The sequence below is a fragment of the Diorhabda sublineata genome, chromosome 1 (genome assembly GCF_026230105.1).
Source record: "Diorhabda sublineata isolate icDioSubl1.1 chromosome 1, icDioSubl1.1, whole genome shotgun sequence".
In the NCBI taxonomy this organism is placed as follows: domain Eukaryota; kingdom Metazoa; phylum Arthropoda; class Insecta; order Coleoptera; family Chrysomelidae; genus Diorhabda; species Diorhabda sublineata.
The window spans coordinates 18,070,453-18,094,417 of record NC_079474.1 but is presented as its reverse complement, the minus strand read 5'-3'; the positions used below and the strand labels follow the sequence as shown (position 1 = coordinate 18,094,417).

The following is a 23,965-nucleotide window of genomic DNA, read 5'->3' as shown; positions in this document are numbered from 1 at the left end:
ATCTTCCATAATTCCGTCGATGTGGTCTCTCCAATATCGTCGTCTCGATCTCGTGAATCATGCTATATCCAAATCTTTTCTTTTTCTCAGAGCTTTGCTTTTTATTTGATCCCTTAGGCTCGCTGGTTTAGTAGTTTTCAATGATTTTATAATGTCTTCTATTATTGAATTTGTAATCTCTAACTCTTTGATTTTCTCGTCTATGGTTGTAATTTATTCTCCATACCCGATTGTATCTTCTCATTCGCCCTACGATTGTCAAACCGTGTAAAATGACATATCGGGTTGAGAAACTTTTCCCTTATAGTTCCGTTAAAATATATGACAAACAGCACAAAAGATTCAACTCGATGTTTGTATAATTTAACGATGGAGGAGGAATAAAAAAGAAACTATGGTTATTATTAAAATTGCCTTTATTTTATTCTAAATTTCCTGAGCAAACAATTGCAACAATTGATATAAATCTTAAATAATCTAGTAGTCGAATAGTTTAAAAACTGTACACAGCGAAATTGTTGCCGAGAAAAAATATATAATTAAAGATGGCACAACAAACGTTATTAAAAATATAAGATATATAATATGTATATATAAGTACATGATAGAGCTACTCTAAATGATTTATACCGAATAAAAAAAAATTCTAAATTTGTCTAAACGAGATTTTAAAAACGATATAAACTTTTTTTGTGGTTTATTGGTAATAAAAAAATATGGAATAGCTATATTAAAACATAATGTTTGATAAAATTATATAGTATATAATAGAACAAGTAAATTATTATCCAGTAGGAAATTGTAATACATAGGAATAGAAAAAAATAAATTTTCCCCTGTTTTTTAATAGCCAAACAATTCAAGTGTAGAGACTAGAAAAAAATAAAGCAATTGCTTCCAATTAAAAAAAAATTAGATTAAAATTATGCTAGATTGAAAAATATTTTTTAAAAAATTATTTATGCAGTGGTAACGAGAAAACTTAAAGAAATAAACCTCGTTTCGTGTGATATGTATAATTCAAAAATTATTAATATACATATTCAGCTGATCTCAATGAAAAAAATTCCGTATTTTCATATTTTGTTATACGAACATCACATTAGAAAAACAATTCTTAAGATGCTTACAGCATTAAATAACTTTGCTATAAATTAATTTCACTTTATTTTAAAGAACTGTATATTTTGAATTCAATTAAAAATCAATACCCATCATCATAAATGTTTTTATGACTTATAAAAATCGAAAAACCATCTACAAATAATTTTATAGGAAAGAGCAAGTTCAGAATACTTTTAATGAAACTTTTCCTCGGTTTTGTTCACCTAGATTGAGAATCTGAGGAAGATTTTTTAATCGCACCTCGTATATATCCGCAACGAACCATAGTCACAAATATTCTCTGATTTTTGTTACATCATAATTTGATTTATTTTTTGAATCGAATTTATAATAATTTCACATTTGGTTGTTTTGCATCCATTTAAACAAAATAGTTTTTATCGAGTAATTTTTTATAGAAAAAGATGGAAAAAAATTTGGCATCGTTTTTAGTACGAAATCAAGCCTATGGGAATTGCATGCTCAGCAATTGCCAGAAAAAGACAAATATTCATACTCCGGACCTTTATTTATCATAATTTACAAATTAAAACAATTAGCATACAAAAATCCACTCGAAATTATAATATATAGTTTTTCATTGTTTCGACAAATTTTTATATATTTTTATGTTCATGTAGCTTTAAATACTACTAGATGACAGTACCTACAGGTTATGACTCACATCTTCATTCACGAATAAAGTGTCAACTTCATTATTAATCAATCAGATTTCTACCCCTCGGAAACTATCATAATATGCTTCACTTTCGAATGATTATTTCAACATTAACTCCACTACTATAATCTGTAACTGGATTTTAGCTGCTTCTAATAATGCAGAGACCTTACATTAAAAAAAAACTTCTAAAAACGGTCAAAGAATCATACAACTTTTTTACAAATTCAAATTACGATAATTAGAAGAGCATCCTGTATATTTTGGAATCAACTGAAAAGCTGGTGGTAATCAAGGCTTTAAATCAAGCTAATCTCAATAAAATGCAAATACTTCCATATTTTGATATGTAGACATTAAATAGGAAAAAGACTTCTTGAAACGGTTAGATAATTAAAAAATTTTGAACCGTTAACAAAATTTAACTATCTGGGAACTTGGTTATGTGAAGACTGATCATCAGAAGTAGAGATCAAGTGCAGGATAGAAAAAACAAGAAGCTCATTCATGGGATTCAAAAACTTGTTTACGAACTCTAACCATGACCTCAACCTCGTAATATGATTCCCAAAATATTAGGTATGGTCCATACGTTATGGAAGGGTGGACACTGAAAGTTAACAGATTGGAGACATTTGAGATGTGGATGAAGAAGAACCAACGAAGAAATTCTGAGGAGAATATGAAAAGAACGTGAATTGTTATGTGATATGGAGCGAGAGGTAACTACCATTTGCTTCAACTCTTGATTGGATGTAGACGTGGATTAGGCAAAAAGAAGATGTAGTGGCTAGGTAATATCAAAAATTGGACGGGGATAAGAACCACAAGAAAATTAATTCATACCACCAGAGACAAGATAAAGTTGTCAGAAATGATCGCAAACACTCATTAATGGATAGCAGAAAAAGAAGAAGATCTCGATGAAAAAACCCTTTTTCATATTTTAATAAACAGACATTAGATGATAAAATACTTCTTAAAATGATGGAGGGATTCGAAAACTTTGCTGTGAATTTAATTCACGTTAGAACATCCTATATATAATTCGGAATCAATTGAAAAGCTACTGGCAAGTTTAATTGCTTTAATTCAAGCGGATCTCGATGATATTTTTGTATTTTGAATATTTTGATACAAGGGCATTAGACAAAAAAAAACAGTTACAGGATTGGAAAACTTTGCTGTGAATTTATTTCACGTTATTTAAAAGAACATCCTGTATATTTCGGAATCAATTGAAAAGGTGATGGCAGGAATAATTGCTTTGAATAAACTAACCTCGATGAAATACATCTTATATTTTCATATTTTGATCTACAGAAACTAAAAATAAACTTCTTAGAACGCTTCAAAGATTAAACAACTTTACCATAAATTCATATTACGTTATAACACCCTGTATATTTTGGAATTAACTCAAAAACTGGCGGGGAGTATAATTGCTTCGAATTAAACTTTTCTCGATAAAAAACTTTTGTATTTTCAATGTTTTGAGACATTAGAACAGAAAAATTTCCTTAAAACAATTAGCGGATTGTAGAGCTTCGCTACAAATTTATTACACGGGATTTAAGAGAACATCCTGTAGATTTTGGAATCAATTGAAAATCTGGTGGCAAGCTTTAAATCGAGATGTGCTCGATAAAAAAATGACATATTTTCATATTTTAATATACAGACTAAAAAAAATTTCTGAAAATGCTTCTAAGATTACGCAACTTTACCATAAATTCATATTACGTTAAAACACCCTGTATATTTTGGAATTAACTAAAAAGCTGGGGGGAGTATAATTGCTTCGAATTAAACTTTTCTCGATAAAAAACTTTTGTATTTTCAATGTTTTGAGACATTAGAACAGAAAATATTTCTTAAAACAGTTAGGGAAATTTAGAGATTCGCTACAAATTTAATTCGCGTGATTTAAGAGAACATCCTGTATATTTTGCAATCAATTAACAACATAATACCGAACTTCCGGTTAACTGCAAAAATTTCAAATTAACGCTTGATTTATAATATAATAGTTTACGTGAAAGAAAAAACTATGGGACAAAATCGTAAATATTTTTCCATATTTTTAATGTTATTTCCGTTATTAATAATAATAAGTTATGCGATTTTACCGTTAGACGAAATTCGTTTCGGTTTTTTTTTTTTAGGAATAATAATTGAAATTTTTACATAAACAGGAAGAGTTTTTTTTGAATAAAAAATTAATTAATACACAGATAAACCGTTTAGTGGAGCAACTAATAATTAAAACCGCTTATAGATTTTCATAAAAAAAATGTGATATTTAGATATTCAAAGTTGAAATTACCTTGCGTCGTTAAAAATAGATTTGTGTGAAGAAAACAGTTGAGAAACTACATTTTTCAATTAATTGAATACATATGAGATCGAAAAACTTCAATATTTCGACTAAGCAGTTCGAACGAACTAACCGAGGCGCACGGTATAATAAATTACAGAGATAATAGCATAGGGGTAAGAAACATTTTCTTCCATTGGAAAACGGGTTAAAAAAACTCTAGAAAAACCAAAATTCGCACGGTCAAGATCATGAAGAAGGGCGAAAAAGATCTAAAACTGCAACCTTACTAAATTTATTTTATGCGATAATTGGAACTCTGGAATTCCGATTATAGGTTTGACTTTAATTCAAGTTAATTTTTACCTTAATATGCACGTAAATAAGTGAAATTATGCTAATGGGGTGGGTCGAGTCCAAAATACCAGTAAGATATGCAACTTCCTCGAAAGTGATTGTAAGAATATTTTGTAAAATATGTGAACGTATCGAATTCGAATGGCGCTGAATATGTTTTACAAAAAGTATTCCTTCCATTTAGAACCGGGTCAAAAACCCTAGAAAAATCAAAATAAGGGTGGGAAAACTTGGATACGATGAACTAAAACTGCATCCCTTACAAAATTCATTTGAAACGAGAATTGAAACTACTAAATTGCAATTGTAGTTTTACTGAAAATAAATTGAAGCTAGTGACGAAGTATTTAGAAAAGTGCAGTAATATTTCACATCACTAATTTTTATTGAAATGAAAGTTATTAATAAGAGTTTAATAATTTTTCACTTTATTAATTCAATTTTAATATCTAATAATGTTTCACCTAATAAATTGATACTGAAAAGTTTTTAGCCAATGAGATAAAATTAAGAACAGATTCAATATTTTTTCACTTTAATAATTTTTACTGAAAAAATTTTTCACTCTACCAATTTTCACTAAAAAAAAAAGTGAAACGTATTCATTTTTCACTTCACAAATTTTTATTGGAACAAAAGTGAAGCTAGTGACGAAGTATTTAGGAACGTATTTGGAAAAGTGCATTAACTTTTCACTTCACATTTTTTTATTAGAACGCAAGTGAAGCTAGTGACGAAGTTTTTAGAAATATCCAAAAAATTTTCACTTAAACAATTTTCACTGAAAAGAAATGAAAGCTATTGATGCAGTATTTAAAATTTGGAAAAGTGCAGTAAATTTTCACTTTATTAAGTATCACTAAAACGAAAGTTTTTGGCCAATATTAATAAGAGTTCAACGATTTTTCACTTTATTAATTAAATTTTAGAATCCAAAAGTTTTTAGCCATAACATGGCCTATCACTTTTTCACTTAACTAATTTTTATTGAAACGAAAATGAAGTTAGTGATGAGGTATTAAAAAAAGTATTTGGAAAATAATTTTTCACTTCATTATTTTTTATTGGAGCGAAAGTTTATAGCCAATATTAATAAAGGATAAATAATTTTTCACTTCATTAATACATTTCATACATCCAATAATTTTTCACCTTATTAATTGATACTAAAACGAAAGTTTTTAGCAGTAATATTGAAAAGGGTCCATCATTTTTTCGCTCTTTTAATTTTCACTGAAATGAAAGTGAAAACAGTGATTAACTATCAAAAAACTATTTAGAAACGTCCAAATATTTTCACTTTACTGCTTACTTGTGACAAAGTATTTAGAAACGTATTTAGTAAAATGCGAAAAAGTCTCACTTTACTTATTTGCAATAATTTTTTACTTTACTATTTTTTTTAATAAAACGAAAAATTTTACGTAATATAATATTGAAATTATCACTTCATTAATTTAGTTTTAGTTTTTAGCCAGGGACGTAACGTTACATAGGGTCCAATATTTTTTCGCTTCATTAATGTTCACCGAAAAGAAAGTGAAACTAATGACGTGGTATTTAGAAAACTAATTAAAAATATTCAATAATGTTTGACCTTATCAATTGATGAAAAAAAAATTTTTAGTGACGAACATTGAGAATGGTTCAATAATTTTTCACTTTATTATTTTTTAAGGAAAGGAAGTTACGTAGCAGTTAGAAATGTCTAAAAATTTTTCACACTACTAATTTTTATTGAAACGAAAGTGATATAATATTGGAAAGCGTCCTATAATTTTTCACTTTATCAATTTATTTCCAGTTTTTAGTCACTGATGTAGTAATGAAAAATATGCAAAAGTCATTTCAACAATAATTAGTTTTAATTTAATCGTGAAAAATAATTATTCGCTTCTGTTATTCTTCATATAATTGTATATGAACACAAACAGAATAAATATTTGCCAATTACCACAAAAAAAGTATCGACAAACGTGAAAAAATTGAAAAAAAAAATAAGAATACATAGTGTAAGAGATAATAAAAACATTTAAAATTTCGTCTAGGCTCAATGTATATACATATTTTTTTTCTATACATATCTATATATAAATATAGAAAATTTAACATTATACCATGAGATAAAATGGCACCATATACAGGGTAATACAAAACAAAAGTCGTTAACAATAAGAGCACCACTTTTAATTTTCTTTAAAAATTATCCTAAAAATATACAGAAGTACGACGTCTAAATTTTGTTATTTTTAATAATTTTGTTTTGAATTGCCCTGTAAGCAGTCGTAAATACGATCGAAAATAGGGAATGCAGCGAACACAACCTAATAATGTAACAACGAATGTGATGTAGAAATTCATTTAATGTGAATATATTAATTTCAAATTTGATCATTAACACACCACGTCGTCTCACCTATAATAAAAAAAAAAGAAACGGACATCCCTATATAACAAATCGTACAAAAATAATGTATTCCACTCGTGCGTAAAGTAGAATGACTTACCGGACTATAGGAGCACTTTTCGTGTAACGGAGAGAGCAGCTGCTTTGGTAATTTTAATTATTTTTTCTATTAGGTTCATCCCAGTCCCGCCCAACGCATAAAGTCCGGAAGTTCCCGTACGGGAACGTCTCGCGCGTACGCTTTCACCCTTAAATTTCTGTCGTCTGTCAACAGTACAACTTCTCGAACGAGACGCCGGGGTTCGCCTATATAAAACGAATCAATTTAAACGTTAAAATAAGAAAAGAAAAAAAATAGTGTAATCATAACCTTCTTTAACGTCTTGTGTTGTTTGATCCTTTTGCTCCTTGCACAATCCCAAACAAGTTGTTAGTATTTTATCGTCATTTCTGAAACTGTTGTCCCACATGCTGTCGTCTTCGGTAGAAAAATTCGTGGACGGAATAATCGCGCCTTTCGTAGTGACGCATTTAACCGAAGCGTGTCTTGTTTTAAGAAAATCCAAAGCGTCTCTTGCTGAGGTAGCTACTTTTTGGACGTGTTGTGGATCCAGTGTGCTGCGAGAATCTGGTGCCGGGACTTTGCCACCTCTCGAAAGGCCTTCTAATTCGCTAATAACTGTAACAACAGATGAAGTTATCAAATTACACAAAAACAAAAAAGACGATAAAACAAAGCACTCAAACCAGAAGTAATCATTGGACATTGTAATGTTGGCCCAAGACTCAAGAAACGGGCAGTGATATCGTACAACTATTCCAAAAGTGTAATGGAGAAGAGATCATCGAACTTCTACAACTTCTACTCATCCTGTGCCGTGACAAAAAAAACCATATCAAAAGCTGGGTGGCATCGTAGATTTCCTCGAAGGAATAGCAAATTAGAAAAACGAACTCATTCTGGATCGGAAATTCTTGCAAAATAAGCTATAGAAGGAAAAAAATGTGGGTTCGTAATTAGCTAGATTACCAGATTCCTACCGGCCTCCAAGTAAAACACTTGACATGACAATCCCCAATGAAACTTAATTAGAAACCCAAACATCGACTTAATCAAATAGCCGCTTTTCACCCATATAACACTTTCTTCAGTTTCAAAACTTTTTTTAAATATGTGGAACGAATTCCAGCAGGAGCGCTGATGAATATGTGGCATTCCAGCAGCTTACCTACCCACTGAACCTCCATCTTCGTCAAACTAGTAACTATGGTGATGTTACTTCTAGTTGGAGGTCCTGTCCGTGTATGTCTGATTGTACCGTTCGTTCGTTGACTATTATATTATAGCTATTACACTATTATATTATCGTTGACTATTATATTATAGCCGTCTCCTTTCTAAGAAATGTCTTTGTATAGAGCAACCAGTTATCCCCATTCTATCTGGGGAATATTATCAGAACTTATGCTATCAACTGTCTTCTCTAGTTCCTCTTTCAAATCCCTCTAGTGGTTACACACGAAAAAAGTATATTCGACATCAACTGCCTCGTTTTGACAATATTCAGGTGAAGTATGTGAAGTAGTCTTAGATCTGGAGGTTGGTAATGTAAAAGTTCATAAACTTTCTTTCAGTGCACGGTCTTTATTACTCGTTGTGTGCATTTACCTATTTTTTTTTCTATCCGCCGTTGTTGCGACGTCTGTGATATTCTGGCACGTTCGATGGTTGTTACATCCTGTCAGTTGCTTCAATATATACTCGAAAGCTAGAAGATCCACGGGGATTACCCTCGCCATCGTTAGGACAGCCTGTAGTATTCAGAACAGTACTTTGAGAAAAATTTCAATTGTTTTCAATAGTTCACAGTATTTTTTATCTCCCCTCGTACGTCTATTAATCTGATGAGATATTTTGTCAACCAGATACTATGTACGCTGGTTTTCTTTAATAGAATAAGTAATTTTTGTTCTATTCAACTATCTGAAGACGTGGTTCAATTCCAAATAGAACCATTGTGATAATAATGAGTTGTATAATTACTATTATCATCATTTTAATTATTAAAATGAGATTTGATATTATTCGAGGTAATAAGTTTGTGAAGCCATTGTTTAGTTTGTATTTTGCATCGTCCTATGCTTTGTACGTACATGCTTTTAAATAGATTCGCGTGTGAACCGATTGCTTCCGTATTATGGTCAATGCAAAAATTTGCATCTCCATTGGTTTTCGTGTTTGTGTGTATGTGAACACATCGGGCCGTAAAAGTTGTTTGTTTGCATTTTTTATTCTATTTATAATGAAGTCGTCCATTGTTTGTAGCACGGTGAGTAATGCGTCGTTCGGTGTTTCCCATAAGTTTTGTCTGCCGGAAGCGATGGATAATTTCCAGATGATGATGTAAAACAGTTTCGATCGCATACAGAAGGTGTTTATGCAGAAGATGCATAATTCCTTATACGAGGATGGTCTCGGAAGTACCTGGCACAAAAATTTTGAAAACATGTTTATTTTTCCACGTAAGCTCCTCAAATTGCCGACATCACCTCTTCATTGTTGAATCATCTTTGATCACCGAGCGATTTTTCAAGTTTGGGAACAGAAAATAATCCGAAGGGGCTAAACCTAGCGAATAGGGTGCATGAGGTAGCAATTCAAACTTTAATTAATTCGTTTTGGCCATTGCAATAACGAATGTGTGAGCTGGTGCATTCTCTTCACGAAACAACACTCGCCGTTGATAGTTTTTCTTTTTTAAAGTTAGTTAATGAAACTTATGCCACTTGCGTCCCAAAAAAACCGACGCCATGACTTTGCCTGCAGAAGGAACGGTCTTTGCCTTCTTTGGAGCCGGTTCTCCCTTTTCAGGACCCAAGTTTCATCCATGGTTATAAAACGGCGCAAAAATTCGGCTTTACTTCTGTGAAATGGTGCCAAACAGTCGATAGAAACATCTTCTCGACGCTGGTTTTGTTTGCCAGCAGATGGCACGGTCTTTGTCTTCTTTGAAGCCGGTTCTCCCTTTTTAGGACCCAAGTTTCATCCATGGTTTAGAAACTGCGCAAAAATTCGGTTTTACTTCTGCGAAACGTTGCCAAACAGTCGATAGAAACATCTTCACGGCGCTCATTTTGTTTGCCTGCATTACTTCGATTGTTTCTTCTTTCAGGTGTGAAGTGATGGACCCAAGTTTCAACCGTGGTTATGAACCGGCTTTATTTGTATGAAACAATGCCTAACAGTCGAAAGAAACATCTTACCAACGCTGTTTTTGTTCCATTGTGAGCAAACGCGACACCCATCGCACACAGCTTTCTCCTGTCTAAATTTTCAGTTAATATGCGATGTACCGGCCTACTAAGTCTAATAGCTTGCACACTTTCAGTCGACAATCATCCAGTACCAACATTTCTGGAGTCGTCATCTCATTTGATCGACCATTGCGATGCTGGTCTTCGTTCAAACTCTGCTACCCAATATTTTACTGTTGATATCGACGGAGTAGTCTCACCCAGAGTAGAATCTAGTTCAGCTTTTATATTTATTGTTACATTACAATACAAAGGTGAACTTTCTTTAAAGACATCTCGTATAATGGACTCAAAATCAGTAACGAAAGTCCTGCATAAAGGACATCTTCAATTTTTATTCGGAAAGTAGATATTGAATCGAAAGAAAATATTGAGTTTTTTGTTAAAATTAATTCTCTTCTATTTTGAATCGCTTATTGAAGACAAATTTTCAATATTAGGTTACAATGTAGGAAATCGAGTTGATATGTTCGTACATAATCCTCGAGATCCGAGCGGACTGAATATGTCAAGTAGCTCTCATTTAAACAAATTACATTTCTATGACAGATGAATAGGTAGAAACAAGTTTGCAAGCAAACGAAGCGGAAACTAAGTTTAACCAACTCTCCGGAGTTTCCCAACTTTGTTATAAAATCGGAATGCGAACCAGACATATATAGAGATGGGACATAAAGGAACTGTTTTTGATCATTCAAATCATTCATTGATATTGAATTTCGATATTTCCATGTTTTAACAATTTCTATTCGACAATTTGCAAAAGGATTACCAATTTTTCTAATAGAGGGCATTAGTTATAGTTGGTTGTTTTCAATAAATCGATGTGATTTTTTTACAGAACTACACTCTTGGGCAAAAAAATCGACTCAAGTCGTACGAAACCTGCAGGATGTGGACGGACATTAGAATGAATTTTTCGCCGATAAACTTAGTATATAAAACGACGATCGCCTAAAATGTCTTCTAAGTAACGATTTGCCGCCAGTTTCAATAAAAACTAACTCGGTTTTCGCTTCCATTGAAATGCCCACCCAAACTATCTAGGAACCGCCTCTAAAAGCCAATACTGCGCCAATAATTCTCCAGGTCTTCTGTCAACTCTTCTTCTTCGAACGTTACCATGTAGGCATAATCTGGTTTCGTCTGAGGAGAGAGCAGAGCCCCATTGTTCGTCAGTCTTCTCTGGCAAATCGTAGACGGGTTGCTCGGTGGGCTGAGGTTAATTTGATGCTAGTAGTTGGTCTTTTTGACTCAAGGTTAGCTACCCTTAATCTTCTTCTTACAGACTAACCACTCACATTTCTCTAAACCCTCATTGAACTTGAACTCAGTGAGAACCAATTTCTAAGCGATGTGCTGATAATGTATCGGTCAATCTCTCTCGGTTGTGCAGGTTTTTCTTCCGGAACCGAGTCTTCGATGAAAGTTACCAGTGTCTTGGTAAGAACTATAAACAGCTCACTGGCTACTTCTCGCTGATTCTGTCCTTGTCGCAATAGGATGAACGCTTCAGCAGCTTTATCACTTTTTGTATGCATTTTCAGGTAGAATTTTTGTTTGTTGTTGAACAAATTTAAAAAGGGTAGTTACCGATCATAACATAACATAAGAGCACGAGACATTTTCTATAATTTTGAAGCTAGTGCCATTAGCTTCAAGATTTAACTAAGAAAAATACAATTTGGTGCTCAATGTTTTCTCCGGTGATTTGCGGTTGCTGTATCGATTTTTTTTGCCCACGAGACCGAAATATTTAATAAATTTTTGGAAATGGCTTGTTACTGCCCGTCGGCCGTAAAGTAGTGTTTGCAGATCAATTGTATTATTAGTAGTTTCTTAGTAGTATCTTACTAAACCAAACCGTTTGAGTACCATAAATTTTGATAAAAATGTATATTTATTTCAAAATATCAATTATATCGATGTTACGTACCTACAATAGGAACCATAAGTGTATAGGTATGAGTCTGGGCGATTTTACGGATACCAGTCAGGTGATCGATGAAACAATTGGTGTCCGGAACTAAATATTTCGGCCTTACTTCGACGTGAACACTAACCACTGACTGACTAAGTATTTTCTGTAACAAAATAATATGAAATTGAAATATGATGATACACATACATACAGTTCTCGTATTTCGCAAAAAAATTGAAACTTTTTAGGAATTAATAATCGATCTAGACTCCTTGATTCTGAATATTCTGAAACAAGTTTCTCAAAATAGCCATCAACTGACAACATCACCTCTTTATCATTAGAAAATCTTTGAATAAAGAGCCATTTTTTCATGTTTAGGAACAGAAAATAAAAAAGGGGGCTAAATATGGCAAATAGGGTGCATGAGGTAGCAAATCAAACTTTAATTAGTTAATTTTGTCCATTGCAATAACGGATATGTGAGTCTTTATGGAACCACACTTTCTTCTTAATCAAACGAGGCTGTCCTTCGCTCAAACGTTGCAATAAGTTCGCATAACACCCGCCGTTGATAGTTTTTCCTTTATCAAGATTGTCAATGAATATTATCCCACGGCGAATCCCAAAAAATCGACATCATGACCTTGCCTGCAGATGGAATAGTCTTTGCCATCTTTGGAGGCGGTTCTTCCTGTTCAGTCCATTGTTTCGATTGTTCTTTTCTTTCTGATGTGAAGTGATGGACCCACGTTTCATCCGTGACGCTGTTTTTGTTCTATTGTGAGCAAACGCGGCACCCATCTTGCGCACTTTCTCATATCCAAATTTTTAGTTAATATGCATCCGCACTTTTCGAAACGTCTATTATGTCTACTAGCTTGCGCACCTCCAGTCGCCGATCATCTAGTATAGATTGTGTACTTTCTAATACTTCTGGAACCATCTTCGTAGAATCGGAAGCAAGATCGTTCCAAGTCCTTTTAGATATTTGCTACTATCTCGCACATGTATCTGTCTATGGACTTCGGTATGATTTCGATCTGTTTCACTTTTAATCACGCTTTTAGTGAAAAAAAAAGTGCTACTACCGAATAACATGTTCTATAAACTTCTTGAGAGCTAAATATGAAGGCACTGATGAGAATCACTTTTATTGACTGGACTAAAATGCGTACATTTTTTATCTACGGGTTGTCCTTGCATCGAACACATGACTCCAACTACTAAGAGTTAAAACTTGTCCTTCATTTAGGTAACGAGTAGTAATATATCCAACTGGTCAAGTTAAATAATAGCTTACATGTTAAATGCATCATCAATGAACAATTATAAACGTTGTGGCGAATTTTTTTGCTTTAAACAGTGGCGTATCACACTTAAGTACTACAATATATTCTGTAAACCACAAAAGTTTCCTAACCTAACCTTACTATCTCTATTATTTAGGCTTCAAGATTCAACAACAAAATAAAACAAACACGACATGTCAATAAACAAATATGAATATGATTTTAGGTTTCTTCTGTTTTTTTTTTGATAATTTTTAAAAGAAAAATAAATTTTGACGTTTCGACTTTTCTTTAAGTCTTTATCAAAAAAAGAAAAGTCGAAAGGTCAAAATTTATCTTTCCTTTAAAAATTCGATCTTAATTACTTTCGTCAATAAAGCAATAATAGTGGATTTGTACGATGAAGGTTTGATTCCCCGTGCTTCAATTATCCAAATTAGTAGTTTGTAGGATGTGCATGTAGGAATCGAAACATAACATTCTTAGCTTACTAAAGTCATTGTAGAAAAACTTATGGTTGATTGATTTCCATTATGGAGCCAGAAAAATGGCCACTCGTCTACAATTGGTAGCTGGAACACAGAAACTGCCTTTTAGCACAGTGACAAAATGTTTTCGGACAAAACCAGATTGGATTTGGTTAATGCAAATTGGCGACGCAGAGTATGGAGATGACCAGGGCGACCAGAAAGACTATAAATAGAAGCCTGCAGAGGAAAAGTCACCATCCCATTCACAAATAACCCAACGAAAATATCTTTTTCTCTCGTAAAAACTTTCATGTTTTGGGAAAGCATAATGCGCAGTCTTCGTACGCAATTTATTCCCATTCTAGACACTATGACCAGGAATGTATCCTCTCTGACGAGAAGATACACTAGAGTTTCAGATTATTGGCCAGCTAAATCACCCCATTGAGCACATGTGATATTCGGAGGTCCTTCAGGAACTCACACTCGCTGCCCAAGAAGAATCAAACAACAACACTTGATACCAATTTTTGATTTGACTCTAAATTGGATTTCTTCTAGATCAGTTGATACCTAACCAAATGTACTTTATAATACATAATAATAAGTGTCTCATTTTGATAAACATAAAGAGATGACACCTTTTTGCTGTGGTGTGGACCCTTACGCTAACCAAATATATTCGGCAACTCGTTAAATTAGAGATTCCTATTCTTATAAGAACCAGAATTAAGCAGGTAATTCGGTAATTTTTGATTGCGCCTCTGTTGAGTTTTTACTTTCAACTTTGACGTTAAAAACGATAAGTAACCGAATGATTTGGTATCGCCCTGTAGGTGTGTGTAAGATTTATTGCATAACATTCATCGTACATTATCGAAGTTTATTCGGAGGAATGCCTTGTACACAATTTCAAGTGTCTTTTTTTATTTTTATCTTCATCTCCTACTTTTAGTTCCAGATCTATAACTGATGTTCTAACAGACGGATAACCGTCGAATTATATCTAGAGATGAAGCAGAGACTATCTTTTGGTTTAAAGCAGTTACTGAAATTTGTTTTAAATCAAAAATTTTGGAAATAATACGTAGTTCGGTACATTAGTTCTTAGCCTAACATAGAAAGAAAAAAATGTGATTGTCTTCCGATATATTCAACCTCTATTTCCACACACTATTCAGAAGCTCAAAGCTTATACGCCTCTATAAAAATATAATGCATCTTTTGAGTCAAAATCTTCGTATTTTCATCGTCGCTGTTATATAACTTCAGTTTCAGTTTTGCGAACAAAAAAAGGCAGACGGAACCAGATCAGGACTATATCATCGGTGTTCAATATCTTTAAAGCCACACGTGTACAGTAGCTTTAGAAATCGATAAGTACGGACTGGAATAATTCTCATCCCCAGTGAAACAGATTAGACATAAGTTAACGTGAACATACTCTTCAAAAATTTGAAAAGTTTCATGAAAAAAGTCAAGATCGATTAACGGTTAAGGATGGGATTAGCCAGACAAACAATTTACGATATCTGTCGGCATGTTAAGACAGCACTTCGATTGAAAGGATCAGACAGAAAAGACACAAAAAGCCAAAAATACTATAGTTAAGGTAGCTTACAGAAAATTGAGAGTTAGTTTGCGAAAATTGGGCAGAAAATTCAAAATCGATATGCAAGCAAGATTCTGAAGAAAACGAATGTTGTTCAAAAATCAAGAAAATCGGCACCCAAATAATCTCAAAAGGAACTATTGAAAGAAAAATCAAAATTTTCAAAATTTTCCGAGAGACATTAGCGACGTTGAGTCAATTTTACTTTTGACAGGATTTAAAGGGTGAATAATGAGAAATGCGAAGAAGTAAATTCAGAATTGTATTGCAAAACATACAAACAGTTTAATTCGAAAGTATGGTTGGCGATATCTAAATTAATATAATCATAACAACAAGCAACCTGAAGGAAACTTTGTGTTTTGACTATAGCAACTGCTCATTATGCAAAGGACGTTGTGGGAGCAAAGTTGAGTATTCCGTTTATTGAAAAGTATAGGAGTCTTCTTAATGTTCCTCAACAAAGACCAATTCAACATTTGTGGCGCAATTCGAAACAAAATATATATATATTAGAAAGGTTGAGAAACAACTACACATGAACAATTGAAAAAGAGCATTTTGAACAAGCCCCAGATGTAGTTTTTTATATTTGGGCCGATTAGGTGCTGATTTAATTATATTAAAGATGTTTAAATATAGTGTAGTAACCATTATTTTATAAAGTTTAAATAATTAAATTACAACAAACAATTTATCCGTATCTTTTATCCTGACACTCTTATATGAGGCCAAGAACTCATAGATCGCACTATGTAATCGATTATTTTTGACTGCGTTTTCAAATATAAACTTGTTTGATTTTTATAGAAATAAAGAATTTTCGTTACAACTTCAAACTGAATATATATTCTAAATTCCGTTTCTAGAATATGACAATTAAATAATTTCTAATTCCCATGGTTTTAAAATGTTTGCCATTCGTCCTAATTGTCTATACAATGTAATATGCTCTGAATAGGTTGCTGGGGCATACCTGAATAATTCATATTGTTAAACGAGCCGGTCTGAGGCGTCCGTTGAATATTTTATTAACTTCCACTACTTCGTCTCTTGATTGCGCTTCAAGTAGCGATTTTTATAAATATTTGATAAATGTCGACTTTATTATCATCTTACTTGAACCGATGGAGATATCTACTGCATTCTTGCACTAATTCCATCAACTTTGTTGTTTAGAGATTTATGATGAATCTCAAATAAATTTACGATGCAGTATATAAACTTGTACAACATTTTATTATTTAATCTTGCGTCCACAGAAATCGGACCGTTGCAAACTTTTGACTTTTTAAATCATTTATCAAATCAAAAAAGAAATATGCTGTTTGAAAGACAATTTAATATGATTTAATAAAATTATTGCCTTTGCAACATAAATTTGCATATTATTCATTTTCTATAATCTCAATAGCGTTCAAATGTGTTAGTTTAATGTACACTACACCACAAAAACCCGCTCAAGTTATTGCTTTAATCGAAAAAGGACTGTTGCTAGACAACTGCATATAACCCGCGCAGCGGTTCGAAGAGAGTTCCGGCGTTTTAAGGACACTGAATCCTTTCATGGACGACCTGGAACAGCCAGAAGGCGATTTACAATCGCTCGTGATGACCGCTTTATTGTGTCAACAACATGAAGAATGTTCCTGATCCATAAAACACGTGCTCTTGATCCAATTTTCACTCCAGCTCATCGGCAAGCATACCTGCGTTTTGCACAGGATCATCTGAAATGGAAATTTGAACAATGGGACTGTTCTATTCCTAGATAAGACCTATATATTCATCCAAGGTAGCGATCGTAGAAGGAAAGTGTACCGAAGACCAAGAGAGCGATTTGTAGATCGCCGCTTTTAAGAGCGGAATGCTTATGGAGGTGGTTCCTACACGATCTGGGACCCTGTGTTCATTCGTAGGGGTGTGTTCACGGAAGAAAAGGTTTAACGGCTGATAGATATATAAGTAATTTTAGCAAATCTTCTGGTACTTTACATCAACTTCATTGGAAACGAATTTACCTTTATTCGTGACAATGGCGGTATATCACCAGAATTCGTGCAAGATGACATGTAGAAGTTAGTCCTGACTTAAATACGATAGAACATACTAATTTTCTATAAAATTTATGTCACGCAGTAACTTGTAATCCAATAAAAACACCCATCCCTATTAGATGAGCTAGAAGCGTAAGTCGTGAATTTATCTCGTTAACACTTTGACATATTGATCAATTGTGTACCCCAGGCAGTTTACCATTCAGACAGCAACGACTTTGCAAAGTGAGCTACTTACTTGGAGGTTTACTCTTACCTCTTCTTGCTTTAACGAGCTTTACTGTAAGTACCGTTTTCCGGATTACCTCACAATCTCAAAGGAAGTGTTCAGCGAGTTGTTATGATTCTTTACAGAAGCCACTACCTTCCCACAACTTATCATCACTTAGTGAGTAAGGTTTTGGTATTAAAATGTTTCATCCTCTTTATTCATAATCTTGGTAAAGTTTTTCATCGATCCAAAATGAATATGATTCGGAAAAGGGTATTTTTTGAGTTAAAAAGAGGCACATAGTCAAAATTTTTTAGATATATAGATAGTTGTAACTATTATGTAATATGCTATCAATTTCAATGTTCTGAAGTCTATAAATTTAAATTTAGTTAGTAGTGGAGAACAATCAACATTTTTTATACTGAATGTGCAAGCAGGTGTTCAATCAACCTTAAAAGTACTAATCCTTTCCAGGTATTCCAGCCATTTTGGCTTTATGCTTCGGCAGAAGGGAAACAATTAAAGCAATTACTACATAGAGTTGTTGGATCGTTTGAATGCGAAAATCAAGGAAAGGCGACCTCGTATATCGAGGAAAAAACCAGTTTCATCCAAGATAATGCACCGATTCACAAGTCGATGCCAGCGATGGTTAAATTGAACGAATTACATTTCGAATTGCTTCTTCATCTACCGCATAGTCCAAATCTGGCCTTTGATAAGGGCTACTCGTTGATCTTAAGGTCAGAAAATCAAATGAAGAAAAGCAATTGCTAAAACTGAAGCCTATTTTGAGGCAAAAAAGACAAATTCTTCTACAAGCACGGCATCGAGAAGTTAGAGAAACATTATAATGATTGTATTACTCTTGGAGAAGATTCCATTAAGAAATGAAACCGATTTTTGGCAAAAAATGTGTTTTTCTTATTGAGCGATGTGTTATCTGATATTTTAATGTAGGTAGAAGATCAATATCTGGAATAGTAAGTCATGTACTACGACCAGAATTATTTCTAATCAAATAAAAGTCGAATTATCAACCAAAGACTTTTTTTTTCAAATTATTACTGTATGGTGTTATTTTCAAATATACGATATTTATTAAACCTCACATATAATAATCAGAGATCCATTTCAGCAGAATTTCCATCAAGGAATATCGTAGAATTTCTTATACGTCGTTTGGTAGTCAACAACCGATCTTTAGAGCGGCATATGAATTTTTTTTTTCGAAAAAATCATAGATATGTGACGATGTATGCTTTGAATATAATAGCGATAGGTTTTGAACAGAATATCAAAGAGTAGTTCCACCTATATTATTCTTAGAACACACCAACACAATGTCACTTGGTTTATTACATTCTGCATGAAAGGGATACCGCTCTGGCGTATTTTTACTAGTATGAAAAGAGAAATTCATACCGGTTATTATATCTGCAAATAATACGGGGTTTTCCCGAAATAACTACCATAAATTGGAGACATGGTAATTATAACCACCCAATGGTGTTAAGTTGACCTAGAACCCCATCGTCAAAGCAACTTACAACACGTCGTTTAGAGCAATGGATTAATACACTGCAACGATGCACTGAAAACCTGGCCAAAAGTCCAAATTGTGTTTAGTTATGACGCAAAACTTGCTAATTATCTAAAAACAATAAATATTAAATAGTAAACTTTTTGTAAAGATACAAAATTAGTCAAGTTTTAATTTTTTGTTTAAATAAAAGAGCATAATATATAGAATTTACTAAAAAGAAAATTAGCCCTTTTTTGAAAATATCGTAATTTTTATGTAATATATCTTTCATTTGACGGTTTTTCCTTTGAAACGTGAGAATCTGTTCACCATTTGGTAAAAACTGAAGGTTGTTCAGAATGTTGTCCGCAATAATTTAATATTTGAAGGGTATAGGGAAAAAACTTAAATTTTGTGAAACATATCATTTATCAGATGTATTTTCAAACAGGTCACAAATCGCTAATAGAATAGAACAAACCATTCGGCATTCAAACATTTTGAATAGGTATTCCTTTGTTCACGTATTATGGCATTGTAAGTTTTTTCTTGTTTTTTTGTATTGTCCTCATAAAATTTTCTATGGATTCTTTTTGTTTGAAGCAAATTTTGTATGAAAGTTTTCATATAAATTCGTATTTTCTATTTGAGGAACATAATGAATAGAATACAACCAGGTTGGATATATTTTAAAAAATATTAATTCACGTTTTTATACGTTGGGAGCATAAGCTCCTTTTTATTCAAATATATTTTACCTACTCGTTCCTTCTTCCGTAATTTCCCGTTTCCTTCATCATTTTATTTTTTCTCTCAGTTCTACTGCTGCCAGGTTGGTAGTTTCCAACCACCAGACTACGAATTCAACTCATCCCAACATCTGAGAATCTAGTTGAGGGCTGCAACCATCCCAGATTTTCATCTTTAATATATAAATTAATCCGAGTTTTTTTTAATTTATAACTGTTTTTATTCGTTATGCTCTTCTAGATACGCAGTTTTCAGCTTTTCCCCTTTTTTTTATTAACTGTTAACATTGTTAAAAAGCTGATGGCGTCCAATTTAATATTAATTGTTCACCCCATCTGAGTACCAGTTATTTATATACTTTAACTGGGGCCGAAATGAAATACAATGGATCCATTTTTTGAGGATATCTTGAAAGTTTCGTATATGCAACAACGGAAAAAAATTATCGATAGAATAAACTCTATTGTGACGCTACAATGCAGAATCTTGGAATGCTCTTCCATAGGCTACGGAAGTGTGTACCCACCTCGAACATTTATTATAGTTTTATTTTGTTTTTATTTGATAAGTTGTAGGTTAACCAACTAAATTTTTCTACAATTTTTCCTTATGTATTTTCCGATGTTCGACAGTATTCAGATCAAATAGAAATGTTTGATTGTGTTTTGATACCTCCTGTGAGTATTTTCAATAAATAATTACAATTTATGATCATATTCGAATGCATATTTTAGAAAATATACTTAAAAATAAGTTTTGATTTTGCAACTTCAGAAGCCTATAACTCAAAAAAGAGAGGAGATTTTCACGTCATCTACTCGCTCCCGAATATTTTGCATCAAGTCCTGGAACACCTTGTAGATAACAGCCTCTATAAGCGGATGAAAAATTTGTCTCGCTATGTTTCAATTGTACAAGTTGTTACTGTAAAATTTACGGCTTGTTACCCATCGGGTACGAGCCGCCCCTGGCCTTCAGAGAGTAGTGTAAAATTATTTATACCTTGAAACATACTACATGGACATACCGAATCATCTATTGGAAATTCATAATATTCGAATGTATAATTTAGAAAATATATTTAAAAATAAGTTTTGATTTTGCTCTATAAATGGATTGAATACTTGTACAGAACAGTATAAAGGCCATCGAATTGATCACGTTGCTATGAATTCGTACCCTCAAAGAATCAAAATATTTATGTTTCATCAAGTCACGGAACACCCTGTATACAATAACAATGTTATAGTATAAGTTTATAATTAATTAACAACCAGACACTTAACCTAACCTCGATTCCATAAACAGCGAACAAATTCTCGTTGTTATGTGTACGAAAGATTGAAATAGAGTCGGGAAAGTCTCGCGTATTTACAGCTGTTACCTTCAGGTATCATCAATAATTCGGATTGCATCAACTTCCTAGTGTGATGTTATTCTTGACCTCGTAAATTTCGTGGTCTTGGTCTTACGGGTTTTGCATTAAAAATACGATGCACGATATACGGTTTGCTATAAACAAGGTGGTTCACAAATATGTACATTAATTTTTAGAAGATTCCAAAATAAGGATAATGCTTTTCAAAATTAAATGAAAGGGAAATATTCCTTCTATTTACAATTACAAGTAGCTCAGAGTTGCCACCCGTCCCGATTTCGAAGACATTGTCCCGAGTCGGGACTTAATAGAAGCAGAATTGCAAATTTCTTTGAACATACAGATGTCTTGTTCCAACTTCATAAATAAATACAAAAATTATGTAGAATTATTAAAAGCGGCTCGTAACAACATGAAATACGTATGGAAAAAATAATTATATAAAATAAATACAAATAAAAACACAAAATTATCCTTAGACTGTCTCAGGGTTAAATTTTGATTGGAGCAAACTCCGAACGTCTCTGATGGATGCCCGATCATCCAGATTTTTTTCCTTAATGGTGACAACCCTGAGGTAGCTGTAGTCTATATCATTTTTTCCCAACCCTTGAATTCGATGAAGTAGACACGAGTTTAACCCTTTTGCTCTGGTCGATTTAAATGCAATGTTAGATGTTGTTGCAAAATATCAACTTGGTGTTGAGTAAATTTCCATACAGCAGACGACAATGATATACCAATGAAAAATGAACACCTAGTGCTGCAGATAATACTTCTAATTAAAAAATTGGGGAAATACAGAATTTACTCTTCTTATTTTCTATCATAGAAAGATGGAACTTTACAAAATAATAATGACATTGTACAGGTCAGTTTAGTACTAATTGTTCTGAAAAATGATTCTAAACACATCTATGTAAAATTACAAACAAACAATTATTTGTTTGAGGTAGTTAATTTGACAAACATGGTGGTTGGGTAGTTCTTTGACGGTTTTGTAGTTAATGTCTTCGGTATATATTACATTGTTGAAGTGTGCAAGCAATCCTTCTTAGACTACCTCCAAATGAAACACCAAAAGATTTGGAAATATTGTATCGAAATCTAAATCTCATTATAGTACAATAATACTAATATGGAGAATGGGGAGGCATATCCAAGCCTCATTATCCCGATATTTCTTTTGCATTACTCGCACATGGAAGCACTTCAAAAATAGAAAATCGTTCTTCAACTTGGTCAACATCATCATAATTACTCTCTTTGTATTAACAAATAATTATTGCAGGATGTGTTTCCTCTATTTGATAGAACCAAGAATCCGGCTCAGCTGCCGAGGTTCAAGTACCCTGTGATTAGGCCCGCCGTCCATTTTTCTCCCTACGAGAATGGTGCCAGAAGTACCTGGCCCGACCTAGAGATGGCGGGAGTTGCTTGCATTAAAAAGTACACAATCTATACAACATATGTTTCAAGTTTGAAGACTCCACGTTGTGTTTAGTATTTGTTTGGCAGCCATCAATAATGAACGTTTTCAATCAATTCAGTCAATTGGTGAAAGAGGTACCGGATGATCGACAACTGAAAGTGCGGTACCTTGCATATTAACTGAACATTTGGATATGAGATGGGTCCCGCGTTTGCTCACAATGGATCAAAAACAACGTTGCGTTTGGCAATGTTTCACAGATATAAAGCCGAATTTTTGCGAAGTTTCATTACCATGTGTCCATCACTTCACACTCGAAACAAAAGAACAATCAAAACAATGGACTGAAAAGGAAGGACAGGCTCGAAAAAATGGAAAGACCGTTCCATTTGCAGGCAAGGTCATGGCGTCGGTTTTTTGGGATGCGAGTGCGATAATTTTCATTGACTATATTGGTAAAGGAAAAACTATGAACGGCGAGTATTATCCGAACTTTTGCAACGTTCGAGCGAATGTACCAAGCAAAAACTATCGCATTTGGCTTGTTTCATCAAGACAATGCACCAGCTCACATATTCGTTATTGCAATGGCCAGAATTAATGACTTGCTATCTCATATGCCATTATATACGAGATTTACACCAAATGTATGATCCCCAATGAGCTACAGCACAGAGGAAGTTACTAGGCCAAATCCGACAGTCCCTCACCCTCAAAGCTGCACTTCCATGATTCGTTACGTCGCTAAGTGTTTGGTGGAAGTATCGATCGCCATTCCAGCCAAGTTAGAGTTCGAGCGTCCTCCGGTTTTTCTACGCAATGAAGTTATGGTCCCTGGCAACTGACATGCTTATTCAAGACAACGCTCGATTACACGTAAAATCCAGGAGCTATTATGCCCCATTCCCCGTATGGCCTGGACTTAGCCACCAGCGATTATAAACTTTTCCGCAAGCTAAATAAAAAATTGGGATTGGCGAGAGACTTTTTTAACTTGGGAATACAAAAGTTGGAGCACCGTCTTCAAAAGTATTTCGAAAAAGTGAAGATTATGTTGAAAAATAGACAACAGAGTAAGCTTTTCAACGATGTATGAATTGATAAAAACAAATAATGGTTTCTATTTGTAAAAAAT

The 23,965-nt window shown here is 33.3% G+C and overlaps 1 protein-coding gene across 9 annotated transcripts in view; it reads right to left on the bottom strand.

Annotated features, from left to right (window-relative positions):
• Nucleotides 1-398: 398 nt before the first annotated feature.
• The window catches only part of LOC130452397 (telomerase-binding protein EST1A), a 90,575-nt gene continuing 67,008 nt past the window's right edge, over nucleotides 399-23,965 (bottom strand). For 8 of the 9 annotated variants that reach the window (XR_008910963.1, XR_008910966.1, XR_008910969.1 and 5 more), the window contains 4 exons: nucleotides 12,116-12,263; nucleotides 7,235-7,543; nucleotides 6,965-7,170; nucleotides 399-6,873 (listed from right to left, as the gene is read on the bottom strand). Coding sequence is in view for 1 of the 9 variants with exons in the window: in XM_056791652.1 (XP_056647630.1) it covers nucleotides 7,040-7,170; nucleotides 7,235-7,543; nucleotides 12,116-12,263 (588 nt within the window). In the remaining 8 variants the exon portion in view is untranslated. Of the gene's footprint in view, nucleotides 7,171-7,234; nucleotides 7,544-12,115; nucleotides 12,264-23,965 lie in introns of all 9 variants that reach the window. The other variant, XM_056791652.1, reaches the window with a different exon arrangement.